Source organism: Geotrypetes seraphini, chromosome 1 (genome assembly GCF_902459505.1).
Source record: "Geotrypetes seraphini chromosome 1, aGeoSer1.1, whole genome shotgun sequence".
Taxonomy (NCBI): domain Eukaryota; kingdom Metazoa; phylum Chordata; class Amphibia; order Gymnophiona; family Dermophiidae; genus Geotrypetes; species Geotrypetes seraphini.
The window spans coordinates 223,497,122-223,518,935 of NC_047084.1; the positions used below are offsets into that span (position 1 = coordinate 223,497,122).

Consider the following 21,814-nt stretch of genomic DNA (forward strand, 5'->3'; position numbering starts at 1 on the left):
CTAGAAGCGACAGAAGGGCTTTTCTGCGCTTTCTGCGTAGGCAGGATTTGATAGATGTGTGGCGTTATTTACACCCTGGCGCGCGGGATTACACCTTTTATTCATCAAAACATGATTCGTATACTAGAATTGATATGTGGCTGCTGCCTCGTGTTGCTCTGCCTCGAGCCCTGGCCTCCAGTATTGAACCCCGGGTGTGGTCCGATCATGCTCCCTTGACTTTGGAGTTACAGGTTGGACTGGTTAGAGGTGGTCGTCGTTTGTGGCGTATGAATGATTCTTTGTTGAAGGATCCCAATACCTTGACTTTATTAGAGGCTGATGTTAAGGAGTTTTTTGTTTTTAACGACGTGGCCGGCATTAATGTTGCGATACTATGGGAAAGTTTTAAAGCCACCCTTCGGGGTTGTTGTATTTCGAGAGGGTCGTATCGTAACCAATGTCGAGTTGCTCGTAGATTAGAGCTGGTGTCCCGCCTTCGACGCTTGGAGAATGCTCACAAGAGAGCTCCGTCGGTGGCTGGGGGTGTAGCGCTGACGGAATGCCGGAGGGATCTACAGGAGCTTGATTTAGAGGGCATGGCTTGGGCCCTACAGAGACGGAAACAACGGTTTTTTGAATGGGGTGGTAGGGCGGGTCGCTTGTTAGCTACACAGATCAAGCAAACTCAGGCGCAACATTCCATTACTCAGATTCGTAATGAGTCGGGACAGCTTTGTACAGATGACGTGGCCATTCATCAGGCTTTTTTATCCTTCTATCGGACTCTGTACTCTCCAGAGACTGAAGCCACGGAGGGGGAGATAGATGCTTTTCTATCTAACGTCACCTTGCCCTGTTTGGCGAAAGTAGATGCGGAGTGGCTCTCTTCCCCTATACAACCCGCTGAGGTGGTGGCGGCTATACATCATTTAGCTGCTTCCAAGGCACCGGGTGTTGATGGCTTTTCCCCCCTGTTCTATAAGAAAATGGAGGCCCACATAGTCGCTCCTTTGACTAGATTGTTTAATTCTTTTTTGGAGGGGGATGGTTTGCCGTATTCGTTTCGTCAGGCGGCGGTCTCTCTTCTTCTTAAACCCGGGAGAGATCCCCTCCTTTGTGGGTCCTACCGCCCTATTTCGTTATTAGGAGTTGATTATAAGCTGTTTACCCGTATTCTGGCAGTCCGGTTGCAACGTTTTTTGCCTTTTCTAGTTCATGGTGATCAATGTGGTTTTATTTCAGGGAGGCAACCTGGTGATAATATTAGAAGAGTATTAGATCTTATTGGTGTGGCCCATCAAGATTCTGTTCCAGCTGTCTTGTTATCAGTTGACGCTGAAAAAGCCTTTGATAGGGTTTATTGGCCGTTTATGCTAGCAGCCTTAAAGAAGATGGGCATTTCGGGTGCTTTTCTACATTGGGTGACCTTATTATATGCTGCTCCGGAGGCTTGTTTAAGGGTTAATGGAAGATATACTGCTAATTTTATGATTCGTAGAGGAACTAGGCAAGGGTGCCCTTTGTCACCGCTGATTTTTGCGTTGGTTATGGAACCTTTAGCAGCTGCTATACGTGCGAATACTGATATTCAAGGGATTGTGGTGGGTGACGAAGAACATAAGATCTTACTGTATGCTGATGATATTCTGTTTACCTTGACCCACCCACATCATTCTTTGACGGCGGTGCTTCGTGTTTTGACTATGTTTGGTGTGGTGGCTGGCTTTAAAATTAACATTGAAAAGTCTGAATTGCTTAATGTTTCCCTTCCGGACTTGTTGGTTACGGACTTACGTGCTAAATTTTCGTTCCGCTGGGCGGCTAAATCCATTAAGTATCTTGGGGTGCGTATATCTCGAAGATTATCTGACCTTTTTGAATTGAATTACCCTCCGTTGCTACGAACTGTGTTTGCTGATTTGGATCGATGGGAGGGATTGAGGTTGTCTTGGATGGGTAGGATTAGTGCTTTGCGTATGAATGTGTTGCCTCGTTTTTTGTATCTGTTCTCCTGCCTGCCTCTCTCAATTCCTAAGCGGTTCTTGCTTAGGCTACAACGGCGGGCCTTTGCTTATATCTGGACACGTAAGCCCCCTAGGGTGCGGAGGGAACGTATGTATTGGGACAGGTTACATGGGGGAATGGGTGTCCCTGATTTTTCTACATATTATTATGCATCCCAACTGCAAGGGCTGTTTCATTGGGCATATCCCTCCCAACGCTGGGTTTCTCTGGAACAGGCTCTACAGCCAACCTACCCATTGGCAGCGCTGCCTTGGCTGTCTTTTGATATCCTTCGGGATCTGCAGACTGGGACGTCTTATGGGATGGCGTGTACTTTGCAGGCGTGGAGCCGGGTTCGACGAGCTTGGTTCCCACGTCAGCGCTATTTTTATGCTACTCCCATTAGATTTGCCCCTGATTTTCTGCCTGCTAGAGATACTGTGATTTTTCGGCGTTGGGAAATGGAGGGTCTTCGGGTCCTGGGTCAGCTGATAGTGGGTGGACATCTGGTACCCTTTGCTGCCTTGCAATCTATATATGACCTCCCCTCGACGGATTTTTTCGCCTATGTCCAACTTCGGGATTTTATGGTGAAGAGGGTGATCCCTGAGTGGGAAGGGGCAGACTCTGCTTTTCTTCAAGTTTTTAGGATGGGATTTGGGGTGGGCCTTATTTCACGTCTTTATAAGGCTCTTCTATACACTAGGCCACAGGCTCGCACATACGAACATCGTTGGGAAATCTTGCTGGGGAAGACATTTGACTATCAACAATGGGACCGCCTCTATGGTACATTGCTGAGAGTTTCTTTAGCATCCCCCTTAGTTGAGCAAGGGTATAAGATGCTATTTCAGTGGTACCTTACGCCGGAAAAGGTGCACCATTTCTATCACTGTGGAGATGGACACTGCTGGCGTAACTGTGGGAGTCTGGGCACTTTTGGGCATATTTGGTGGGATTGTGTTATGATTGTACCTTTTTGGAAGATGGTTCAACAACTGATGATTGATGTGTTACACCTACCCATTCTATTGCGTATGGAAATATTTTTACTTAACTATCCTTCGGGGAGTTTAGATGTGGATCAGAATCATTTTGTGGCCCTAGTTGCTACGGCGGCTAGACTCACTGTGGCTACATATTGGAAGCGTGCTTCTTTGCCTTCTCGTGCTGAACTGTTAAATAAGATTGACCAAATTTACTTGATGTCTAAATTGACTGCTTTAAATAATGATTCCTGTGGTACGTTTCATCGTCAGTGGTCTCGTTATGGCTCCTGGCGCGGTCTTCTTTGAGCTATCCTCATTTTCATCTTCCTTTGTTTTAGGCTTATGCTGTATCACTCGGTTGGGGGGTGGGGGGGTTATGTTGTTTCATATGGGCAATGTACTTTTGCTGTTGGCATGCTGCCTGTGTACTGTTTTCATTTTGTTTAATAAAATATTAAAATATTAAAAAAAAAAAAAAAAAAAAAAACTATGGACACTTTTTGTTGATGCATTACCAATGAGACTCCATTCTACCATTCTGAATGATTTAGAGGTGTAATAGGAATATTATTATATGATACCTATCTCATATAATAGATGTTGGTTTGACAGGAATAGGAAATTGAGGAGGAGGGGGGGTTATGTAGGAACATGAAAAGCAAAGGAATATTTACTAAACAGGTAGGATACTGATTAAGGGTATGAAAGTGTGATGAGTAGTTTGGGAATTTGATATCAAGACAAACATATATGTTCAGCATGTATGTTGTGGTGGACATAGATAATGTATCCTGAATTATTGTATGATGAGGTTGAAATTAATAAAGATATTTCAAATAAAAATTTGAATCGATGTACAGCCCTAATTGCTACCCATAAAAGTGTGAAATGTCCAGTCAAGCAAAGTAGGACTGTACTTTGTGAACTGGAAGCATCTGTGACCATTGCAAACAGATGATTAGGCCAACAAAGCAACCATTCCTTGCAAATATTTATGGAAGGTCAAGACGATTAGGCTAAATATGATTGTTCTATATTGTTTTCATTCAAGGATTTTGGAGAGTTCTTAAGAATTTTTTTTCAATGGCATCGATAATACCTTCTCTAATACCACCACCACCATTTTGTACATTAGCAGTCAGCAGAAAGAAAACATACTGAAACCAGTGAACCAAAAAATAATATAAGCAGTGAAAGATATGAGTAAAAGAGAGGGAAGTGGAGCAAAAAATGCATCAGCCCAGAACACAACAAAATAGCTATGATATTTTTAGTTTGAAAATTAGTCATAACACTGGTGCCTTTTCCTGTTTATAGACTTATAGGCAAATTTATATGTTCTCATATATACAATTCTTCCAAATATACCCCTCCATATGTGCATATACATGCCTGTGGAAAAGTTTGAATATGCCAGTGGAGGGACCGTGTGGCCAATGCCAGTTGAACTTCTATGGCCTGTGTCCCATGTGTGGCAATATGGATCAGGAACAAGAATACTCATTTTTACCACATTCATATAATTGGAATACAAGTCTTGCCTATCTCAGGGGAAAGGGGAAAAACATCTTATACTGGAGCTTAGCAATTAAAATGAATAATTACTAGAATGTTGCCCTCCCCAGCCCATCCTACACCAAATCATCACATAGGGGACACAGACCGTACAAGTCTACCCAGTACTGGCCTTAGTTCTTTAATTTACATCCTTTGTTTTCTAATTAGAGATCCTCTATGTTTATCCCGTGCTTTTTTGAATTCCGTCACCATTTTCCTCTCCACCACTTCTTTCAGGAGGACATTCCAGGCATCTACCACCCCCTTCGTGAAAAAGAATTTCCTAATATTGCTCCTGAGTCTTCCTCCCTGCAACCTCAAATTATGCCCTCTAGTTTTACCATTTTCTCTTTTCTGGAATAGATTTGGTTCTATATTAATACCTTTCAAGTATTTAAATGTCTCTCCTGTCCTCCAAAGTATACATATTTAGATCTTCCAGTCTCTTCTCATACTTCTTTTGGTTCAAACCCCTTACCATTTTTGTCATCTTCCTCTGGACTGCTTCAAGTTATTTTATATCCTTCATCAGATATGGCCTCCAAAACTGAACACAATACAGTACTCCAAGTATGGCCTCACCAATGACTTATATAGGGGCATCAACACCTCCCTTCTTCTGCTGGTTATTCCTTTTTCTATACAGTCTAGCATCCTTCTGGCTATAGCCACTGCCTTAGATTCAAACAATTTTTATCGATGCAAACAACATCCAACAAAGTATAAGGGCACTCCAAGGTGCATAATACAATAATAATGCATCAAATAAAATAAAATAAGGAGCATATAAACCCACCACCTCCCTTCCCCTAACCCCCCCCCCCCCATGGTACTCTCTATTTAACCTTACTATGACACATCAATATACTCTAAGACAGTGGTCTCAAACTCAAACCCTTTGCGGGGCCACATTTTGGATTTGTAGGTACTTGGAGGGCAGCAGAAAAAAATAGTTAATGTCTTATTAAAGAAATGACAATTTTGCATGAGGTTAAACTCTTTATAGTTTATAAAACTTTCCTTTAACAGTTTTACCTTATGCAAAATTGTCATTTCTTTAATAAGACATTAACTATTTTTTCTGCAGCCCTCCAAGTACTCTATTTTTTCTGCAGCACTTACATTTAAAGTTTAATATCTTTTCTTTCTCAAAACTGGCACATTTCTATTACTAAATTGAAAATAAAATCATTTTCCTACCTTTGTTTGGTAATTTCATCAATCTCTGGTTGCACTTTATTCTTCTGACTGTGCATCCAATATTTCTTCTCTTCTTTCAGCCTCCTGTATGCTTCCTCTCCTCCAGACCTCATTCCCTCCCCCAACTTTTTCTTTCTTTTTCTATGTCTGTCTTTCTCTGATTCCTTGTCCCATTTTTTGCTTTGTTTCTGGCTCCTTGTCCCCCCCCTTCTTTCTTTTTTCCTTCTGGCTCCCTGCCCCCCCCCCCCCTCTTTCTTTTTTCCTTCTGGCTCCCTGTCCCCTCCCCCTTCTTTCTTTTTTCCTTCTGGCTCCCTGACCCCCCTTCTTTCTTTCTTCCTTCCTGCCCTCCCCCATGCCACCACCGCTGCCGGGGAATAGGCTGCTGCTGCTGCTGCCGCCATCGGGAACAGGCCGAGATCTCCACGGGGCCGACCAACTCTCGCCGCCCTACTACAATTCTAACATCGGAAAGGACGTTCCAGGCAGCCAGGCAGTGATTGGCTAGCCAGAACGTCCTCTCGACGTCAGAATTGAGGTCGGGTGGCGAGAGAAGCAGGGAGCTTAAAGAGCATGGTGCCAGCGGTGAGAAGGGAAGGGAAGCAGTTGGGCACCCCTGCTCTAGACGAGCCGCACTCTATGAAGAACAGTGGAGGGTGACCAGTTGTGCGGACCGCCCCCCCCCCCCCTTGGTACGCCACTGGAGCAGCAGCGTGTCTGGCCGGCTCATTCCATTCAAAGCCGCGGGTGGCGGCTCCTTGCGAGATCCGCGCCTGCGTCTGAAGCCTCTCTGATGTTGTGATGTCAGAGAGGCTTCCGATGCAGGAACGAATAGCGCAAGGAGCCGCCAACCCGCGGCTTTGAACGGAACGAACCGGCCAGACCCTCTGCTGCTCCAAAAGGAAGGAATTATCCAGTCCAGACCGTGGGCCGCAAATAAAACTTGGAGAGCCACATGTGGCCCGCGGGCCGCGTGTTTGAGACCGCTGCTCTAAGACATCCATCTTAAAACCTCACTACAGCCCTTAGGATGTAAGGTTTGTAAGTAAGGATCCCATATTCGTAGAAACAGCATCTTTCGCTTCTCAGCCCTTCCAGCATCTCTCGCCTCTCAGATGGCCAACTGATGCAACTGGTTTCACCAATGCCAAAACTTCGGGGGGTCAGGGACTGTCCAATATTGAAGAATACACTTTTTAGCCAATAAACTCATCTTCCTACACAACACCCGATGACCCCTAGGCAAATGACTGAAAACATCTGGCAAATCCAAAACAAAATGGGTCGGAAAACTACGTAAAGATCTCCCAATTATTTTTGACGTATAAGATATTATTCTTTTCTAAAAATTTTGAATAATGGGACAACACCAAAATGCATGCCTTTAAATCCTCAGACACAATCACCCCAAGGTTCCTCTCTCCGTAAGTACTTATCAGCCTCTCACTTCTCTGCATATACAGTTCCCTCGGATTTCTACCCATCTGCACTTCTTCGCATTGAATTTTAGTTGCCAGACGTTAGACCATTCTTCTAACTTTTGCAGGTCCTTTTTCATGTTTTTCACTCTCTTCAGGGTGTCCACTCTGTTACAAATCTTGGTATCATCCTCAAAAAGGATAACCTTACCTTCTAAACCTTCAGCAATGTCGCTCACAAACATATTGAACAGACTCAGTACCCAGCACCGATCCCTGAAGCACTCCATTACTCACAGTCCTTTTCCCTCCTCTGAACAAATTCCATTAACCACCACCCTCTGGCATCTGTCTGTCAAACAGCTTCTAATCCAGTTCACCACTTTGGGCCCTAGCTTCAGCCCATGGAGTTTAAGAGCCTCCTATGAGAAACTGTGTCAAAGGCTTTGCTGAAATTTAAGTAAATTACATCTAGCGCACATCATTGATCTAGTTCTCTAGTCACCCAGTCAAAGAATTCAATCAGATTCATTTGGCATGATTTACCTTTAGTAAATCCATGTTGCCTCGGATCTTGTAATCCATTAGATTCTAAGAATGTCATTACCCTTTCCTTTAGCAACATTTCCATTATTTTTCCAATAACTGAAGTGAGGCTTACTGGCCTGTAGTTTCCCTCTTCATCTCTGCAACCACTTTTGTGAAGAGGGACCACATCTGCTCTTTTCCAGTCCCACATGTATAGTGAGTCCTCCAAAACATACTGGAACCAACTGAACACCATACCAATAGCCCTTATACCTGTAGGTGACACCTACATGTAGGTACAATGGGATTTGGGTGAGTTTTGATGGGTTCACACTTCTCACTACTAATAGTTAGAGTGGGATATAGATCTAGATTCCCTTCTCTGGAGTCTACTGAACTAACCGCCAGGCTAGTCCAGAGATCTGCTTGCTGCTCTAATAGGACTGGCTGTACCATCTGAAGCTGTCATACAGGAAGGGCTGGTTTTAGATATGCTGGGGCCCAGGGCAGAAATTAAGAAGGGGACTCTTCTTCTACAAATCTATCTCCCAATTCTCTCACCCACCTTTAAATGACTTCTTCACACACAAAACTGACAGACAGACCTTCACCAAATATAGAACAATGGATCTCAAATTAGAAATAGAAATATGTATACCAAAGTTGAACTATAAATCCCAAAAAGATAAACTCAACAAGTACTGTATTTCATTTTGAATACAATCAGAGCATAACTATGAGAAGGGTGCGACCTCCCACTTTGAGCTTAGGCCCCCTCAAAATGAACATCTCCCTTGTTGTAGCTGGTAGGGATCCCCAAGCCTGACCACTCCCCCCCCCCCCTCAGATCCAGTGACCAAAACTATCCAAATTCTGCAGCTGGCAGCAATATTGCAGAGCTGTTACTGCTGCCTTCCCTTCTCCCTGCCCCCACTTAGCTTTCATGTTTCAAGTTTAATTACATTTTAATATACCGATCATCGACGTGCACCTGGCCGGTTTACAAAGCTAAAAAAGGTTAAAACAAATTTTTGTAGAGGGGTAGGAGGGGGAAATGTGAACATTAATTAGACAAATTATAAATACAAACATGAATTTGTGGGGAAAGGGGGGAAAGTTAGTAATTATATCATTAAAAACAAATAATTAAAGGAAAGAGGGGTGGGGGAATAAAACACCAGGAATGGGGATCATTTCTTATAAGCAATTCGTGTAATATACTGCTATGCTATTGGAAAGAAAATATTTAGATGCTGTGGTATGCGTCTTGGAATAAGAACGTTTTTAGTTTAGTCTTGAATTTGTCGAGGGAGTTTTCTATGCGGAAAAATTAGTATTTCTAGTATAGTAGAATTCTTTGATGGAAGGTATAGTCAATAAATTCTGGTCAGCCGATCTAAGGGTCTGGGAAGAGCAAAAGGAGATGATGAGTTTATCAAGAAAAGATGGGAGACATGAAAGTTTGATTTTGAAGACCAGCACTAAAGTTTTATAAGTGATATTATAGGTTATGGGTAGCCAATGTGCTTCTCACAGAAGAGAAGTGACATGATCATATTTTCCAACCTTATTGATAAATTTGATTGCCGTATTTTGAATGAGATGTAGACGACGTAATTCTTTTTGAGTAATTCCATTATATAGAGAATTGCAGTAATCTAAATGAGAAATGACCAGTGAGTGAATAAGGGTTGTGATAGCATCAGTTTCGAGAATTGAGGTTAAAGAACAAATGAGCCAAAGTTTGTGGAAACAGCTTTTTATCTGGTCATGGAAGGTTAAATCTTTGTCTAGAAAAACTCCGAGTAATTTTATTTTTGATTCCATTTTTACTGTGCAAGATTTAATAGAGATTTATCCATGTATCATTTCATTGTTCCTGATCAGGAAGAGTATACCACAGGATTTATTGATGTTGAGGGAGAGTTCATTTATGTGGAGCCATTCACTGATTTTGTCAAGTTTAGTGTTTATTTCTTGTATTTCGCAATTATTGGAAGGATCAACAGGGTGAAGAAGTTGGATGTCATCTGCATAAGCAAAGATAGTGAAGCCAATGGACCGAGCTAGAGTGAGAAGAGAGGCAAGAAAAATATTGAAAAGTAAAGGAAAAAGAATGGAGCCTTGAGGAACGCCAAAAGTTTGAGTAATAGGAGATGAGATTTTCTCTTTTGAGTAGACTTTGAAATTATGGTCTTTGAAGTAGGAAGTGAACCATAACAGGGCAGACCTGTGATACCACAGTTCTTAAGGCAATCAATAAGGAGGTGTTGATCGACAGTGTCGAAAGCAGTTGACAAGTCTAGAGAGATAAGAAGGACGGATATTCGATGGTCATGGAAGTAGTGTATAGTAGAGGTAAGACCAAGTAGTGATAATTCTGTGGAATAGTTGGAGCGGAAACCGGTTTGGTATGGGTAAAGGGCATTGGTTTTGTTGAGGAAATCGGTAAGCAGTGGCAGCTTGAGGATATTGCTATTAGCTTCAAAGCTTGGAGATTTCTAATTGCCTGACTGGAGGAAGATGTCTTCAAGTTGACAGGGCTTGGGAATCTGCACTAGCTTAAGTATTTATATATTGCACTCAGGCCAGGAGAAACTTTTTGTGCCCATCCACTAATTTTGGGCTCCAGTACCTCCCCCAAATCAGCTGTATGACTATGCCACTGAACACAACACAAAAATAAACGTGATGCATATATCCCAAAGATGAAATGTCAAGTGATTAGCCAAAAGTATGTGGTTCAAAAGTCACTTTGTTGATAAATATGCCACTAGGACTCATAGACTCGACACTGGCAGTGTTTCAGCATCTGTACCCAAATTGTATGCCGGTTTGTCTAACATTTTTCTTTATATCTCTACCAGCGTACCAGTGTTTCAGCCATTGCAGCTGACATTCAAGACAGGTAGAACCAGCTTTTTATAACTTTCATATAAACTTTGCCTTTGTCATCTTTTCAGCTCGTTTCGTTGTCCCTGGTTCTGGTCATTTTCTGCCCCACTGTACATTTCTCGTTCAAGCCGCAATTAACTGTCACTTATTATCTCACTCTATAGCTCTCACCTAAGCCCTTAATTTTAGCCCGTAGCAAACATATTAGCTGCTTTTTCTGGTTACAAGTCCAAGTGCTTTTTCTTCGAGCATTGGAGAATTTACCTCTTTTACCCCTTTTTTCATTTGAATATCCATAGACTTGTGACCATTTTATTGCTTTTCAACTCAACCAATTAATTCCCTTCACCAGAGTTTAGCTGATATGTTCTTAGATCCCATTTTCTTTACTTATTTTTTGGCTTATACATTTTTTTGTTTATATGGTTTTTTGTTCAACCTTTTAACACAATGTTTATTTCACTTTCAATGTGAATATATGCTTTATTTTCGCTGCTCACATGTTTATTTTTGTTTCATCTTCATTGCCCATATGGTTATACCGTTTTAGTGTTTCATAGTGAGTTCTTTAGAGTGAGATTGAATTACACATTTCTTATGATAAAACTAGCCTATTGCATCATGGGTGATTAGTCAGTCCTGTTCTGCCTTTGCTTACGTATGGATCAGCTCAATGTACTATGTGTGCCAGTTATGATTTGCTGTTTTTGTCCCTTATTGCTGTGTACATTTTATACATCGCATGGCTCTACTTTGCTTTGATTTCACAAGTCTCTTTTTTCTTTTAAATCTTTATTCATTTTTAAACTTATAATAAGTGTGATAACATATCCATACAAATAACCATAAATATATCACTTAATAATCAACAATGATACATATAATATTCTATCTCCCCCCTCCCCACTCTTATCTATCATATAATCAATACTTATACAACATGTAACAATAAAAAAATACCCTTCCTCCCACCCCATAATTGAACTTGTAAATTTAAGGGAAACAAGATTTTTCTAATCATTACAATACTTTGTTAATGGCTCCCAAATATCTTGAAATTTCCTGAAACAACCCTGTTGTATTGCAATAAGTCTCTCCATTTTATAAATATGACATAAGGAGTTCCACCAAAAATTATAATTTAATCTATCCCAATTTTTCCAATTATATGTAATTTGTTGAATGGCAATCCCAGTCATTATAAGTAATAATTTGTTATTTGTAGATATCTGACTTTTTGCTCTCATTGCCATACCAAACAGCACAGTATCATATGATAATGCCACAGGGTTATCTAATAAACAGTTAATTTGGTCCCAAATTGATTTCCAAAAATTCATAATGAATGGACAATAGAATAATAAATGATCTAAAGTCCCTGTACAGTCTCTTTTAAATGTATTTAGTTTGCTGCGTTTTTGCCATTCATGTATTTTATTGTTCTACATTGGTTAACATTGTCTTTTAATTGCTTTTTAATTCACCTTTTATTGTTTGTTAACCTTGGTTTCTAATTATGTTTTTTAATCTTCTTGTTTCCTTCCCCTGCACTGCATTATGCTTCTTGCCATTTTAGGTTTAAAACAATTCCCCTTGCCATGAGAACAGAAAAAAACAGCCGCAAAATGCAGCACCAGACTGCAATGACAGTACCAATGCGAAAACTTTTGTCCAAATCTATGATGTGCCAAGACACCATCCGAATGTGACCTAATCTTAGCTAATCCATATGCAAAGATATTGCTCCAAATTTCAGTATAGAGTAACTCTGAGCCATGAATTCATCCAAACATGAAAACACAGAGCATAAAAGTTCTTCTTCACCCAGAGAGTGATAAAAAACTGGAACACTCTTCCGGAGACTGTTATAGGGGAAAACACCCTCCAGGGATTCAAAACAAAGTTAGACAAGTTCCTGCTGAACCGGAACATATGCAAGTAAGGCTAGTCTCAGTTAGGGCACTGGTCTTTGACCTAAGGGACGCCACATGAGCAGACTGCTGGGCACGATGGACCACTAGTCTGACCCAGCAGCGTCAATTCTTATGTTCTTATTTATTTATTTGTTGTTGCTATTTTACAATTATGTACCCTTAACAATGCTGTTCTTTTAACAATGCTCTTTTATAATTATGTTTCTTAATTATGATTTTTTTTATGTTGAGTTTTTAATTGTGTTGCATTTCTTTCTGTTTTTATGTGGTCTCTTAGACTCTTGATAAAGGCACAGACGCCAAAACACTGCCAGTGGCATATTTATCAATAAAGTGACTTTTGAATCACACGCCCTTGGCTGATCACTTGACATCTCATTCTCACGACTCTATTGTTGTGTGTTTCCCTTCGTCGTTGAGGCCTTGGCTTCCGATTCAGTATATCCCAAAGCTAACATATTCCAGTTAATAAATTCAAAATAAAATATTTGTTCTACCTTGTTGCCTGGACATTTTGGGGCATATTCTATAAATGGCATCCCAATTGTAGGCGGTGGTAGGCAACCTACCGCTGTCTAACCAGCCAATCAAGATGCACATTTTTTTTAAAAACACCCCAAGGCAGGTCACCTACTCTGTAGGTACGTTTGTGAGCCTAGGGAGACGCATAGGGCCGCTTAAGTTCGCCCAAGGCTTCCCCCCGGAGCATCCCAGGATGCACTGGGAATGGGGAGGCCCACCATTCTGTGGAGGCAGGCCTGCCAGTCGGAGGGAGTAAGCATCCCTCTGACTGGCCTGCAGGAAAAAGGTACGGGGGAATCCGGGTAGGCTTCGGGGTGTTGGATGGGAGCATGTTTTCAGGGGGTTCCAGTAGTGTCTTGGGTTTTTGAGATCTGATAATAAATATTTAATTTGCATGAGTGTTCATATGCAATTGTCTGTTTGAACAAACTGTTTTTCCATTGTATATCTGGATAATCTCTCCTGCTGGCATGCCCAATCTCTCCTGCTGAAGGCGCAGTGCACCCTCCCCCCTCCCCCCGCAACTACTGGCAGGAGGGATCCCAAGCCCTCCTGATGGCACCCCAACCACCCCCTAAATACTGGCACCCTGACCCTTGAACCAGGAGGGAGCCCAAGCCCTCCTGCTGGAAGGTGAGCCCCACCCCACCTAACACCCTCCCAAACAACCCCCCCCCACCCCGGACCCCCTCGCCACCACCACCACCGCCCACTAACCTTAAGGTTGGATGGACGGACAGGTCCCTGATCCATCCATCCGGCAGGCCTGCCATCCTCAGAACTGTGGGCCTGCCCCTTCCCAGTGCATTGTGGGATGCTCTGGGGAGGGGCCTATGGCCTAATTGGCCCAGGTGCCTAAGGCCCACCCATAGGCATGGCCTAGGCAACTGGGCCAACCGGAATTGGCCTAGTAGCCTTAGGCCCCACCCATAGGAGGGGCCTAAGGCAACCAGGCCGGCCAACCTTAAAATTAGTGTGGGGGAGTCCGGGGTGGAGGGGGTGTTGTTCGGGGGGGCTTGTAGGGGGGGTTGCCTTCTGGCAGGAAGGCTTGGGCTCCCTCCTGCCAGTTCGGGGGGGTTTGAGGGCGGGTTCACCTTCTGGCAGGAGGGCTTGTGCTCCCTCCTGCTGGTTTGGGGGAGTGTTCAGGAGGTGGGCTCCCTCCTGCCAGTTCAGGGGGGGATTATGGGGGGTTCACCTTCTGGCAGAAGGGTTTGGGCTCCCTCCTGCCGGTTTGAGGGAGTGTTCAGGAAGTGGGCTCCCTCCTGCTAGTTTGGGGGGGCTCGAGGGGGGTTCACCTTCTGGCAGGAGGGCTTGGGCTCCCTCCTGCCGGTTTGGGGGAGTGTTCAGGAGGTGTGCTCCTTCCGGCCAGTTTGGCCAGTTCCGGCCAGTGTTCATGGGGTAGGGGTTCACCTTCTGGCAGAGGGCTTGGGCTTCCTCCTGCCAGTTCGAGGGTCGGTGTGCTGGTATTCGGGGGGTGGTTGGGGTGCCAGCAGGGCTTGGGATTCCTGTCCTATTGGTATTGGGTTTCTTGGGGGGATGCTGGCAGGAGAGATTGGGCATCTCTCCTGCCATGGTTCGCAATAGCTCGGGAGGGATCGCAATCGTGGCAGGAGAGATTAGGCCTCTCTCCTGCCGCGATCGTTGCGGTGTCGGGGGTGGGCAGGTTGCCGGGGCTACTGAGCTGATCGCAGCAACCACGATCATCTCAGCGGCCCCTATTCAGAACTTATACCTGTTTTGACTTGGTCTAAGTCAAAATGTATAAGTTCCAACTAGACCATCTCCCTAGACTTTTGCTTATACATGCAAAACGACTAAATCTAGGTTGTCCCACCTCCCGACAACCTATCGCCCTTTCCCCTCCTCTAAAAACGGCACTTTTTGCTCTAAGCGTTCAGAGGCAGGGTAAAGGCCTAAGCTGGTTTAGATAAAACCAGCTTCGATTATCGGTACTTGGACAATCTGTCTTTTTGATTGTCCAAGTACCGATTTAGGCTACTTTTTGAACGTTTTTTAAAATTTTTTATTATGAACCCCATAGGCTATAAGCAGTGTATAATTACTAAAATAAATAAATACCTATTATAACAGAATGTACATACAAGCCAGACACACATAGTTTACAAAAGTTGTTCCAAGAGATTAGCTTGAGAAAGTCAATGCCTGACCCCTCACATCTTCATATACATTTGAGGGAAAACAAATTCTGTCTAAAACCAGTTTGTACCTGTATGATAGGGCTTTACTGTGTGCTAGGTATTTTACTTAATATAACTTCAAATATATGGTTTAAAAATTATTTTTTTCTTAGAAGAGTATTAATAGGAGAATGACTTTCTGAGGTGTAGCCTTAACGACTGTATAGCTTTTCACTAGATCAAGAAGGGCTTTTCCAACTTCTTCATTAGGTCAAATGACATTAAGAACATAAGAATTGCCGCTGCTGGATCAGACTAGTGGTCCATCGTGCCCAGCAGTCCGCTCACACGGCGGCCCCCAGGTCAAAGACCAGTGCTCTAAATGAGTCCAGCCTCACCTGCGTATGTTCCAGTTTAGCAGGAACTTGTCCAACATTGTCTTGAATCCCTGGAGGGTGTTTTCTCCTATAACAGACTCTGTAAGAGCGTTCCAGTTTTCTACCACTCTCTGGGTTGAAGAAGAACTTCTTATGTTTGTACGGAATCTATCCCCTTTCAATTTTAGAGAGTACCCTCTCATTCTCCCTACCTTGGAGAGGGTGAACAATCTGTCTTTATCTGCTAAGTCTATTCCCTTCAGTATTTTGAATGTTTTGATCATGTTCCCTCTCAGCCTCCTCTTTTCAAGGAAGAAGAGGCCCAGTTTCTCCAATTTCTCACTGTACGGCAACTCCTCCAACCCCTTAACCATTTTAGTCGCTCTTCTATGGACCCTTTCGAGTAGCACCATGTCCTTCTTCATATATGGCGACCAGTGCTGGACGCAGTACTCCAGGTGAGGGCGCACCATGGCCCGGTACAACGGCATGATAACCTTCTCCGATCTGTTCATGATCCCCTTCTTAATCATTCCTAGCATTCTGTTCACCCTTTTCGCTGCCACCGCACATTGCACAAACGGCTTCATCGACTTGTCAATCAGAACTCCCAAGTCTCTTTCCTGGGAGGTCTCTCCAAGTACCGCCCCAGACATCCTGTATTCGTGCATGAGGTTTTTGTTACCTACATGCATCACTTTACACTTATCCACCTTGAACCTCATTTGCCATGTCGATGCCCATTTCTCGAGCTTGATTAGGTCACATTGCAGATCTTCACAATCCCCCTGTCTCTTCACTACTCTGGGTATATATTGCACTAATGTTCGGTACAGGGCTATCCAGCCTCAGTCCTTGAGGATTTCCCCAAAGAATATGCATAAGATTATTTGCATGCACTGCTTTCATTGTATGCAAATAGATCCCAGGCATTTTAATTGTGGAAATTCTGAAAACCTGACCTAGAGAGGGCCAAGGTTGGTCATCCCTGGTTTTGTAAATCTACTGAATCCCCTGCTATAAAGGTCACCACATGCTGCTACGGTGTTCTGGGCTGCCCTATTCAGTGCATGATTTACATCAGCTGTTCCGTGACACCAGCTACTTGACCAAGACAAAGAATACAATAACTAAGGTAGGTTTAAGAATCCATTCTTCCAAAGAGGATTTACACCATTCTACTAAAAAATCATCAGAGGACCCAGGTGAGACTTCTCTGCTGTTGTTAGCCATCTTTGTTTAGGCCACCTAGCCACACTATTATTGTGTTTTTCGTGACTTTAGAAGGTATAAGTTGCTTCATATTGACAACAAATCTGTCCATACAAGTTATCACATATTCTGATTATTGTGTACAGTGGTATAATACTGTCAGAAATAAGTTAATCTAGTAGCAGATGCAAACGGATCTCTACAATAACAAATCCTCAGAAGTTCCATTGCTTAACACATTACACGACTGTGACTAGTTCATTTTAATACATAAAAGAGTAATAATTGTGGAGATTCTTTTCATTGGGACTCTTTCTACTTCTCTTTTCCCATAAATCATTCCACTTATCACAGTTTTGACCTTTAATGTGTTATCATCCCTCCGCACATTTACTCAAACACACATGCTTCCTTTCACAGAACCACTTCCGCTCGTGTTAGATTGCTTCATAGCTCCTTTGTCCAGTGACCATTTCCTATGCTAACATATGCTCTGGGCTTAGTCTTCTTTCCCTTTCTTGGTACTGTATTATGTAATTGTAGATATTCTGATTCACAGTACAAGTGTTAAGAGAATTTAGTCAACATTTTGATATCAATGGTTTGAAGTATTAACCAGCTTAATGGTTATAGTCAGGATTTCCTAAATGGGAGAACCTAGAGTTTATCTACATGTTATATAACTAACCAGAGTTCAATTATGTAGTTTAATTGTCCAACAGTGAATATTACAGTTCGTTCTCAAATGTTTAATAAAAGTCATATATTTCTATATAATTTTTCTTGAGGGAGTGATGTCTCCAAATTGGTTAGCTTTACAATTTATACGAGGACGCACAACATATAATATGTTCATATAAGTCAAAATGTTGTGTGATCATGGCACTAAGGTTCCCCCCCTCTTCAAACCCAGCATGCACCCAAAAAGAGAGAGAAAAAGCCCCAGACTAATGTAGCAGTATAGAACCAAAAGGTACAAATCAAAACGGCTTTCGATACTTTCACTGGCAAACAAACTTCCTCACAGAACAGCTCAGGTTTAGAAAATGCCATGGCAACAATGAGCCTTATTCCTAAGCCAGGGTAGTACATTTTCTCTTTTTACCTTCAGGAGTCCACCTAACAAGTTTTAGTTTCCTTAACTTTATTATTCGTTTCTCTGGTTTATGTCCTGCTGCCGTGGGCCCTTGAACACATTCACCATGGCCTATCTTCTACTTAAGATTTTGCACTATCACTACCATAATCTTTAGCCCTTGTGCATGAGCTTTGTGTAGATTAATTTTTTTATCATGTGAAACAAGCAGCCATCATGTATCATTCTTTATCCTTCTTACCCTTTGGGGAGCTGCTGAAAAGTTCTCAGTCCAACCAGCAAAGCTGGGGCAGTTTCCATTGAGGGCTATACACAGTCCAGTGATTTTCCCACTTTTTTGTTTCATATTTTTCCGGCGGATTGAAAAAAGTGGAAAATTGTTGGACTGTGTGTGTAGCCCTTGATGGACACTGCCCCAACTTTGTTGGCTGGGCTGAGAATTTTTCAGTGCCCCTCGTTACTTCTACTATAATGTTGTCTTGCTGAGACTGGTATAGATCTTATTCAATATAAGAACATAAGAATAGCCAAACCAATGGTCCATCTAGCCCAGTATCCTGTTTCCACAGTGGCCAATTAAGGTCACAAGTACCTGGCAAAAACCTAACTGTTAGCAACATTCCATGCTACTGAGCCCAGGGCAAGCACTGGCTTCCCCCATGTCTGTCTTATTAGCAGACTATGGACTTTTCCTCCAGGAACTTGTCCAACCCTTTTTTTTAAACACATCTACGCTAACTGCTGCTACCACATCTTCTGGAAACATGTTCCAGAGTTTAACTATTCTCTGAATGAAAACAACATTTAGATTAAATTTGCAGTTAAAAGGGGATAGATTCTGTACAAACGTAAGGCAGTTTTTCTTCACCCAGACAGTGGTAGAAACCTGGAACGCTCTTCCAGAGACTGTTATAGGGGAAAGCACCCTCCAGGGATTCAAGAAAGGGTTAGATAAGTTCCTGCTGAACCAGAATGTACGCAGGTAAGGCTATACTCAAAAAGGACACTAGTCTTTGACCTAAGAGCCGCCGCGTGAGCGGACTGCTGGGCACAATGGACCACTGGTCTGACCCAGCAGCGGCAATTCTTATGTTCTTATGACATTAAACTGTTCAAAGTTGTTAAAACGCTTGCGGATTGTGAAACATCTCAGTCAGACCTTAGGAAATTGGCCAAAGTTGTCTCACATGCAACCCAAAAGGGAGTGGCCTGGGTGGGTCATGGGCATTCCAACTATTTAGGTGCAGTGTTATAGAATACCAGGGTTATGCACCCAACCTACGTGTGCCAGGATGTTCACCAGGTTTCAGCTGGTATATATCCGCACTCCCAAAGTTGGGCACAAGAATCTAATCTAAGGAGCCCTATTCTATGAAGGGTACCACTTAGCATGGAATTTTCCAGTGTCTAAATTTGAATGCCATTATGCTTTTGCCACTGGTTGGTTTGGTTTTTTTATTTACAAGTTCTTATATTGTTTTTAGGCAACAGGTAAAAATGTACTTGTTTTGTTTTAAGTTCTATACATTGATTATTGTGATGGTTGTTTTGTGGATTGTCAGCTCCCAGTGATTACTGGTGTTATTATTATAAATTATTATTATTCGTGAACAGAAAAGTAATGAATGTAAAGGAAAAATTATATATACTATATAATTAATCTATATAATATAAAATATTTATAAATATATATAATATAAAATATAATAAATTACTTTTTATATGTACGACAGCTGTGTCCGCTTATACAGCCAGTTATAAATTATCTTCAATATCTATATAACCTGTGAGCTGTGTAGCAATTAATCTTTGCTCTGAAAAGGACCTTTTCAACTTATAATGAATATATTTAAGCTGGAACTCAATGCTGAGATATTATTTCACACAATTAACTTTTCTGTTGTTGGCTAGCTGAAATCACACCACCATTTCCTTTTTAACAATGAGTTGCTCACATTGTCTGCGCCAGAAACAGTAACAAAGCTTTCAGCTGAAACGACAATTTTCTGAACACACATGAGTGTATAAAACCATATTTAATTGCAGAATTATGAAGTACAGGCAAAGGGCAGCAGATACCCAATATATAAGCTCAGCCTATGAATAGAAGCTTGAGATATCAAGGTTCAATTATTCAGTCAAAACTAACAATGCAGTTCAGAAGTTCCTCATGTGCTTATGAAGGACCGAAGTTGGATTGATTGCAGTCTGCCACATGCTCATATATTTGTCCATCAGAACAATTTTTTAGCTGCTTTCATTTCTGTAGTTTTCCAAGAATTGTCATCTATCAGCTTTAGAGAAATATTTTACAATTACATAGCTAGGCTTGAAGAAGACAAGAGGTCCATCAAATACAGTTTTCTACTATTAAATTAAAAGCTATGCTTAAGTGGGAACCAGGTAGCTGTCAAATGCTGTTCTGCAGAATCAAAAGAACTATATCAGAGTTAAACTTATTTACAGTCATTTGTTTAAATAAATTATTCAATGGTCAGGTTTTAAATATTTTTGTTACAGTACAAAAAATACAGTGTAGTAAATTGTCAGTACTATTTTCAGCAGAAGGTGAGATTATCAAATAATTAAATGTGTGCAAAAAAAAAAAAAAATCTAAGACAATAAATTGAAGACCTAATAAAAGAGGAGTCCATTGGAAGAATCTAGTGAAAACTTTCAGCTGAGGTTAAAGCTATAAATTAGTTTTTTCATAGTCTTGTGCGAAAACATACTTTGAACTTAAGCCTCAGAGTTGTGCTTTCCATGATCAATGGATCTGTCCATCAGCAATATTCCTCAGATCTTACTGACAGAAAACTTTTTCCGTAAGCAAGATTATTGCTCTTTTTAAAGTTTTCATTTTCTCTAGCTCTTGAAACAGTTCTAAAGGATTTTGCATTCGCTGATAGAAAAGAGTCTGTTCCTCTTCCGCCTTCTAGCTTGATTGACAGCTGTTCTAACTGCACACTCAAACACTTGCTGGACACCTCTGTTGCTGAGAGACGAGCACTCCAGATAGCCTTTGGCTCGAACATCCTGAGCTAGTCGTTTCCCATCCACTGGATTAATGCAGGCTAACCGATGAGGTCCCATGTCCCGCTGGTCAGTCTGGGTGGCCACCACAAGCACTGGAGTTTGGGGCAAAAAGCTCCTAATTTCAGCAATCCACTTGCTCCTCAGGTTTAGAAAGGAGTTATGATTGGCCACAGAAAAGCACATTAGTACAACATCGGCTTGTTGAAAAGACAAGGGGCGGATATTTTTGAAGGCATCACTGCCAGCAGTGTCCCAAAGCCCCAAGCTGATCTGGATACCATCCATGAAGACTTCCACCCCTGTGTTTTCATACACAGTTGGCTTGTAAATATCAGGGAAGGTCTCCGAGGTGAAACGGACAAGTAGTGCAGTCTTCCCCACTGCTGAATCCCCTACCAGGACACACTTGATTGCATTCATAATTCCACAAACTAAACTGTGCAAATGTGAAGTTTCAAACCGCTAGGGCTGGTGTATACAAAGGATCAATTCCCATTGATCAGGTCAGCAAGCTTCCCTTAAGCAGTAAGACAGCCCACTTGTGTTCTCCAGATTTCCACGTTTCACTAGAGCAGCAAGAATGCAAAATGTACGCCTTCTTCACCTCTGGCCAAAATGAATTTCCTAAAAAAGAAATAAATGTAAAATGTAAAAGACATACTTTTTTTTTTTTTTAACCAGTAAAGATGTTCAGAACCAGCCTTGCTGGGCAGTGCTGAACAAATATAAGAGGTGATGTTACCTACCACATTACCCTCATCATTCTATACCATAGAGAAAGTATGGAAACTCAGAAGCAATCATAATAAAGTAAAAAATAAGAGGAGCCCTTCTACTAAAAGCCATTAAGCCCTTCTTACATAAGAACATAAGAATTGCTGCTGCTGGGTCAAACCAATGGTCCGTCCTGCCCAGCAGTCTGCTCACGC

At 42.0% G+C, this 21,814-nt stretch overlaps 1 protein-coding gene and 1 long non-coding RNA gene across 3 annotated transcripts in view; one reads left to right on the forward strand and one right to left on the reverse strand.

Moving 5' to 3' along the window:
- LOC117361558 overlaps positions 1-21,814 on the forward strand; it is a 53,219-nt gene that overhangs the window by 25,642 nt on the left and 5,763 nt on the right. The window lies entirely within an intron of this gene.
- The window catches only part of RHOH (ras homolog family member H), a 46,934-nt gene continuing 44,990 nt past the window's right edge, over positions 19,871-21,814 (reverse strand). For both annotated transcript variants that reach the window (XM_033947051.1, XM_033947041.1), the window contains one exon: positions 19,871-21,509. In XM_033947051.1, coding sequence (XP_033802942.1) covers positions 20,733-21,305 — 573 coding nt within the window. In that variant the 5' untranslated portion in view covers positions 21,306-21,509 and the 3' untranslated portion in view covers positions 19,871-20,732. The remainder of the gene's footprint in view (positions 21,510-21,814) is intronic.